A 7,723-nucleotide genomic window follows, 5' to 3' on the forward strand; every position below is an offset into this window, starting at 1 on the left:
TTACGCCCATGACATATTTATGACTCACATGGTATACACATGCGAATGGTGACAATCAACGTCCAGTATCGGCCAGGATCCACCCAGCCAGTCTCAGTGGGAATCAGCTATCGGCAGCCAGCTCGGAGCCGCTGTGCGCAGCGCGCCGCACAGCGCCGCTCCTCTGAGCTCGTCCTCGGTCCGCTCGCCGGCGGGCCCGGGCTCAGCGGCGCCGCTCCCGACTGCCGCTGCGCCGGTGTCGCCGCTCGTCGCGGTGTCGGTCCCTCTCCCTGCTCCGTCGGCGCCGCTCCCGGCTCCCACTGCGGCTCCGCTGAGAGCGCTCCCTGCGGCCGTCGGCGCGCCGCTCGCGGCTGCGGCTCCGCCGGTGACGCCGCTCCCGGGAGCGGCTCCGGCTGCGGTGCCGGTCTCGGTCACGGCTCCTGTGCTCCCGCTCCCGCCGCCGCTCGTCGCGGTGCTCGCGCGATTTGCTGTCGCGATGGTCCCGTGTCTTGCTGTCGCGATGATCACGTGATTTGCTGTCGCGATGTTCTCGCGTCTTGCTGTCGTGACGCTCGCGTGATTTGCTGTCACGCCGATCTCGCGAATTGCTCTCGTTTCCGTCCCTGCCTCGACTGCCCTCTCGCTCCCGGCGGATGCGCTCCTTTTCCAGGGCAATCTCTTCAGCAATGTCTCGCGGAGGTGCTTGCGGCCTGAGGAAGGAGGAGCATCGGTTACACGTCGGCCGTGGCGGGACCAGTGCTAGTTGTACACCACATCGTTCGACTGAGACAAGGCAACAGCGCAAAGTCCAATAGCCCCGTGACTGGCGGTTAGCATTACAATGAACGAATGGAAGCCATGACCGAGCCGCATTAACAGAAATCAGTAAACGATTTAGCAGCCAACAATATACAAGGCACGCAAGATGACGGCGATGAAAAAGGGTTGGGATTCCGTGCGGAGGTCGTCGGCGCATTGGCGGGCGATTCCGGCGCCTTTCGCCTGGCGCAGATAACCCGCTCAGAGTGCGTCTTACACACGCCGGCGTCTCCGGCGTCTCACCTCTGGCGCTCCCGGCTGGCGGACCTCTCCCGGGCCGGGTGGCGGCGGCCGTCCTCCCCGGCCCCCGGCCGTCGAACGTCCCCCACCTGCGGGCCGCCCACCGCCGGAAAACGCTCCTGCAGTTGCTTCTGAATCTTCATCTGACGGAGGAACACACCAGCCGTTCAGCCCCGGTACACGACAGGGAAGCAGGTTCGAGCGCTGCCTACGATACCCGGTCGCTCGATCACTCGGGTTCGATTAGATACCGAACATATCCCAGAGTCCAGCTCGCCGTTCAGCTTTGAAAACGCATCCCGCGAATCTTTGAATCGAAACGGCAGTGATTAATTACATTAACAGCAACTAAAGAACAACAGAAAACATATAAAACACAAACTACCTCTAAATCAGAACTAAGACCCCTGTTTATCACTCTCAACGTGAAACAGACCGAGCTTCCACGGACGTTCCACCAGGCCGGGCAGGCGAGCACCATCACCCCACTACGGCTCGGCGGCACAGCGCGCCCTGTGCGGCGTCTTGGCCGGCCGGCGCCCGTCCAGGGGTGCGCACCTTACCTGGATGGGTACGGGGATACGCGGGAACAGGGTGCCGTACCAGTCCAGCTTGGTCAGCATCTTGCGCACCAGCACGCCCATCATCATCTCCTCGCCGCCGCCAGCCTTCACGTCGATCATCTGCGGAGGACAGAGACGGTGGGACGGAGACGGTGGGAAGGGAGCGGTGGGAGGAGAGCGGTGGGACGGAGACAGTGGGAAGGGAGCGGTGGGAGGGGGAACAGGGGGACGGAGACGGTGGAGAGAGAACAGTGGGACGGAGACGATGGGAGGGGAGCGGTGGGACAGAGACGGTGGGAGGGGGAACAGGGGGACGGAGACGGTGGGAGGGGAGCGGGAGGGACGGAGACAGTGGAAGGGGAGACGGTGGGAGGGGAGCGGTGGGACAGAGGCGGTGGGACAGAGACGGTGGGAGGAGAGCGGTGGGAGGGGAGCGGGAGGACGGAGATGGTGGGAAGGGGAGCGGTGGGGACGGGGAGGAGAAAGGGGCAGGAAGTGATACGGGGAAGGGAGAAAACGAGAGGTGACATGAGGTGGCCAGGACGAAGTGGGAAGGGAAAAGAGAACAGGGAGGACCAGGGAGACATATAGAGCAGATAATCGAGAGGTTAGAGAATGTGACCGACATGAAGGACGGGATGAGGCGTAGAGGAAATGAGCAGGAAAGACAGGGGAAGGTACAAAGCGTGAGTAACTGTTTATCACAAAATACGTCACGCTGTCACAATTCAGTCCGAGGCACTTTTTTAATCCAGGCCCTAGAGTCTCAGCTCAAGCTGAATGTATAACAATCAACTACTTGATCAGATTCAAGACGAGAAAATAAATATTACGTACCTACCTACCTACGACATGTAAGTAAAACAGGAATAACCCAAAATGAAGCGTAATTAACCAAAGATATACCTACAGTCTACATTGTGTAGCACGTTTGCGCAATCTAATAGAGCAGCTATGACTATCTATCTGTCTCTGTTCGTGTGTGTGCGTGTTTGTGGAACGGACCTCACCTCCTCATCCTCCAGGAATGGCTCGAACCAGCCCCACAGATCGGCCGGCGGCTGGGTGTATCTGGGAACACACAGACACACGGTCAGAGGAGGGGACTCGAACCAGTCCCACAGATCGGCCGGCGGCTGGGTGTATCTGGAAACACACGGACAACGGTCAGGGGAAGGGACTCGAACCAGCCCCACACAGGTCGGCTGGTGGCTGGGTGTATCTGGAAACACACGTACACGTAGGGACAAGCGTGCGTCTTGTCCCCAACAATATCCGAAAGAGGTGACCAATATACTGAGGATAGAACTCGTCTTTATGGTGAAGCACGCACAACACACTAAACCTCGATTGAGCATTATCGCGGAGCAAAGGGCAACTACACGTTCGTGTTAGCCTAAAATAGGTACAAATTCACCGGCGCTATTTCCAGGACCGTCGCAGCTATGAGGCCGTGCGGGTCGGCGCCGGAGGGGAGAAGGAGGGGGCCCACCCACCTGAGGTACATAAAGCCGAGCCCGCGCAGGTACGGCGAGTCGGTGTGGTTGAGCAGTCCGGTCACCTGTTTGCGCGTCAGCCGCAGCGTGAACAGCTTGTAGAGGCACGAGAAGGCCGTGGAGACGATACCGCCAACGCCCACACCGCGCACCTGCCGGCCGACACACGGTCACAAACGTGCTGATAACACACAGCCACAAGAACATAAACACAATCACACAGTCAAAAAGAGTCACAGAGACAAAAACACAAGCATATAGTCACAAACTGACAGTCATTAGCATAGTCACAGACTACACACTGCACTCCTAGCCTGTCCCTCCGACCATCCATCCAGCCCAAGTCACAGACGCCGCTTTGAGCAGACGTCGTGCCTAACTCCTCACCTGGCCAGCAAGTCCCTCTCCTTCTGGGCTGCCATCAATATTCATCCCACCTACCCCAACCCACACTCATGCTGCTCTGAGTACAAAGAGTATCAGAGCCTTCCTCCACACTCCAGTACTAAAGTATCCACGCTACGTCTGACTGACCATCAGCCTTTCCACCTCCCCCCCCCCCCCGGCCTGATTCTAACCAGCAATCTGCACTTCCACTCACCCCTCCCCATCTGATCCCAACCAGCCTCTATCCATTTACTCACCCCACCACACATGCCGCTCTGACCAGCCGTCTTACGGCTGCCCTTCTCCCACGGCTCCAGGTGGGTGACCTTGTAGTATATCTCATCGATCACCTCGTGGTAAGTCTTGTACTCAAACAGGTTCACTGGCGACACAAGTTTACACGTTACATTTACAAATGCAGAGTGACAAGTGTGGAAAATAATTGAACACAGTCGCAGTGCTGATTGAATTACATCCAACGCACATAATGCATCAGATAATGAACACGATCATGAATAGTCAGGGTGTCCCCTTGGTGTACGCATGCAACAAAAGAGTCAGACACATAAAAAAGGGATGATGGCCAGCCGTTAGCCACATATGACAAACAGCACTGGAGGTGGAAATTAGGTACCTACTGAGAGAGATAACTGTTGAGGCTACCTTGGTTAAATGACATTGTGACAAGAAAATCTTCATAACTTCAATCAATGCCCCTCAAAACATGCACTGTCACATACCTACCTTTGAAATAATGAGATGACTGAATGTTTGTGAGCAATAGGGTGTTGAGGTTCATGGTTTTCTCATTTCCCCACAGTGGGAGGGTGTTGGAGTTTTTCTTCTTGGTGTCTTCCTCGTCCTCCTCCTCGCTATGCTCCCTTGTTGATGCCATGACCTGAAACAGGACCATACAATACCATGATCAACGGAATTAATTATTTGGTTGATTAACTTCCACAGCTAAATTAAATTTGGCACTTGATGTCCCACATTTTACAATAGTTAATTTAACTTTAATACTATTAAATGTTTGGTAGTAATTCTGTTAAAATCATATCTTACAAGTGGTGTAGGGTCTGGACCACCCGCCCCGTGGGGGAGGGGGCGGAGGGGAGACCTCGCGGCGGCACAGTACGCCAACAGGCCGGACAGGGGCAGACTGTCCAGCGGAACAGTGGCTGTGTGGCGCCCGGGCAGGAGCTGCCGGCTGGGAGCTGAGAGACGCGGAACGCTTTGTCCTGTCTGCTGTGTTGTCTTGTCATTTTGAGTTAACCCGGCAGGCGGTGGGCCTCCCGGCCACCTTTCATGCGGGGGGGGGGGGCATTCTCCCCCGTATCTCCGAAACTACTGGACGGATCCGTAGAGTTCAAACGGCGTTTGATAGCCCTGACAAATTTGTCGAGGGAACTCCAAATTTATTGACATTGGGGTCAAGACGTCACAGGTCAGGTGAAAGATAAAATGTTTCACCGCTCACGAGTCTTCTAGGGAATGCGCTATAATATCGAGTAAAACGCATTTTGTCGAATAATCAGCGATAGGGCGTCAGCTGCCTAGTACATATGTTGCTATGGGAGGTCACTGATAATACTAGGTCAGGTCACAGGTCAGGTCACCAAGGGTCAGCACATGAACCCAACTTTACTAGGGTTGTGCGATGCATGTTTTAAGGCCAACTCATAGTGTAATAGATAACAAGTGAAGACACTTCGATTATTTTGTGTAATGCGTTTTCTTCTGCCGAAAGTGCTCTCTCAGAAAATCAACGAAGGAGGCTTGAAATGATCTCACACATTTCATGTGTTTTCATGTGTTAGCATGTCAAAGTTTTTATTTTAGGCAAAATAAATATCTAAAACAGTAAAACAAGCTTTAGGCATTACGCCATCATCAAGTTTGGAAGCTTGATCATCAAGCTCCAAACTTGATCATCATCCAAAACCAACCGTTTTCCAAAACCATCCAAACTTGATCATCAAGCTCTCTTAGCAAGCATATCGTTCGGAAGCTGTGTAAATGCCGATGCAGTGTTAAAATGGGCCAAACAGGCATTCATCAACTGGGCACTTCACCGGGCTGAAACGCATCGATGTCCCCTGATTTTGCATATTATAATGCATTCAATAAGAACAATGAACATGTGATAACTCTCATTCATTTCGCGCAATAAAAAGCATAGGTTCTCAATAGTGATGTCAATTACGGAAAATCGGCATACCGATACCAAACCAAATACCAACCAAAACCGTGGCGAAATAGGCCTAAACCAAACCAACTTGGGAAAATTAGGGAAATACCAACTTTTTACCGATTTCTTGCCTCTTATACATTAGTGGGGGTTCATGATACCAACAGAATACCAAACACATTAGGAGTGAAATACCAAATACCAAGTTGGTATCGGTTTCGTATCGGTAACCAAAAAGTTGGTATCTGATTGACATCTCTTATAGTTCTCAAGTCAAAGTGAAGAAAAAGACCGATCAAAATGACTCGTATAATACAGACTTTGTTTAAATACTCTACACTTTTAGGGGCCGGTGGTCTTATGATGTCCTCTGTTTTTGAATATTTTCATACCGGTTCTGCCACATTGCATTCAGTAAGCGACCATACATGCAATAAAAACAGTGGGTTCTCGAGAGTAACGTTACGGAACAGACTGAATACTGATACGATGTTCAGCATGCTGGAGCGCAGTTTGATCGAGTAGGACTTTCATCGGGCCATGGCACATCGATGCCCTCTGATTTTGAATATTTTCACGCATTTTATAGGAAAATGGGATTTATTTCTTTCATTAAATGCAATAAAAAACATGGGTTCTCGAGTCCATGTCAATCATAGGACTGATTAAAATGGTTATGTTTTAGAGACATTATCAAAATACCCTACACTTTTCAGCAGCCGGTGGCGTCATGATGTCCTCTGTTTTTGAATATTTTCATACCGGTTCTGTCACAATGCATTCAGTAAGCGACCATACATGCACCATACACGACCAAAATTTCGCTCGAGCAGGAGCATGAAAGCTTGGATGAGTCCTAATTATGGTAAAAAATACTACTTCAGGACTAACGTCTGTCAAATAAGATCAGTTTCCGGCCTTCGGCCTGAACCCCGATACACAATCAGTTAACCTAAAATAATTGATTTAGCATTGCCTGTAATCTCTCCTAAGGCATCACCTTCGGCGCTGCACTGCTCCGCCACAAGTATTATTATGACGTCACTTTCATAACAAAATCGAATAGCGTACTGTTTTCACTCAACCTTGGAGTTTATTCATTTGATCCTTTCCACATGGCGCAAACGGCTGGTGGAGTGCGGTAGTGGCCGGTGGTGACGGTAAATATTTTACAGGTGCTTTTAAACTTGTTTGCGCCATGAATAACTATCAGGTATGTAATCAGGTCAAAATACATCGTGTGGTATGTTTGTTATAATCACTTTAGAGATCGGACCTCATGTATATAAATACCAAATTTTTTCGGAATACAAAATAATGCCTTTTTCTTGACCTCTAATAGCTCAAATGCATAACTACGTGAATTTAGCCAATGAGGAGCCAAGAAATAGCAGCAGGCTCACAGCCAGCTGATAAAAAAAAATGTGACCGAACAACACCGACACCCTCAAATTGAGCTTGTATAGTACAAGCAAAATCAATATAAATAAATTACAACAAGCTATCCAGGTATTTATTTATCTTTCCATATCGGACAGAATGAAAGGTGATAAAATTAAATTTCTTTCCATGAAAATGACGAACAAATAACAGCAGAATAGCCGTTATTTCCCTTACACTCGATTGGAAGATGTTCACGAAAAAAATATCACACTATATTGTAGTTGATATCACAGCATTAATATTAACAAAGATTCGACCTATAGGGAAACAACCAAATGGTTATAAGTGGCCTTGCGCCAATTATCTTGCCCTGATCGGCGGCCGGCTAGTACGGGCTCTGGTATTAACTGGATAATTCGCCAGCTGACGCCGTATGGTGGCGCTAGTGGAGCAGCACCATATGACGTCAGCAGAAAACACCGTGAGCAGCTATGAAATGGGAACGAGCACCACGGAAATATCGAAAGGTGATGGACATGTACTGACTTTGGTCATTCAAGTACCACCAACACCATACAAAAACCATATAATATTATCAAGACTGATTCTGGAATCGATTTGTTCGGGTATTTAAAACACACAAAAAATGTTTGTTACCGAATTCT

At 50.3% G+C, this 7,723-nt stretch overlaps 1 protein-coding gene across 3 annotated transcripts; it reads right to left on the reverse strand.

The window, feature by feature from the left end:
- LOC122367430 (pre-mRNA-splicing factor 38B-like) lies at nucleotides 1-7,444 on the reverse strand. 3 transcript variants are annotated; one of them, XM_043340491.1, is made up of 8 exons: nucleotides 7,428-7,444; nucleotides 4,229-4,382; nucleotides 3,742-3,866; nucleotides 3,098-3,249; nucleotides 2,612-2,672; nucleotides 1,602-1,721; nucleotides 1,042-1,181; nucleotides 1-689 (listed from the first exon to the last, which is right to left on the reverse strand). In XM_043340491.1, exons 2-8 carry the CDS (start codon nucleotides 4,377-4,379, stop codon nucleotides 203-205), a joined length of 1,236 nt encoding a protein of 411 aa, XP_043196426.1. In that variant the 5' UTR covers nucleotides 4,380-4,382; nucleotides 7,428-7,444; the 3' UTR covers nucleotides 1-202. The 3 variants fall into 3 exon arrangements, with proteins under 3 accessions (XP_043196426.1, XP_043196424.1, XP_043196425.1); XM_043340489.1 differs by having other exon boundaries at nucleotides 7,293-7,429; XM_043340490.1 differs by lacking the exon at nucleotides 7,428-7,444 and adding an exon at nucleotides 7,376-7,423.
- Nucleotides 7,445-7,723: the final 279 nt, after the last annotated feature.

Source organism: Amphibalanus amphitrite, unplaced genomic scaffold (genome assembly GCF_019059575.1).
Source record: "Amphibalanus amphitrite isolate SeventyFive unplaced genomic scaffold, NRLGWU_Aamphi_draft 000870F_arrow, whole genome shotgun sequence".
NCBI lineage: Eukaryota > Metazoa > Arthropoda > Thecostraca > Balanomorpha > Balanidae > Amphibalanus > Amphibalanus amphitrite.

Bases quoted from the DNA above. Each gene is read 5' to 3' on its own strand.
- LOC122367430 (XM_043340491.1), bottom strand. From the start codon at position 4,379: ATGGCATCAACAAGGGAGCATAGCGAGGAGGAGGACGAGGAAGACACC. The intron at 1,182-1,601 runs GTAAGGTGCGCA...TTCCTCCGTCAG, and splicing joins GTATCCCCGTACCCATCCAG to ATGAAGATTCAGAAGCAACT. The intron at 690-1,041 runs GTGAGACGCCGG...CTCCTTCCTCAG, and splicing joins GCCAGCCGGGAGCGCCAGAG to GCCGCAAGCACCTCCGCGAG.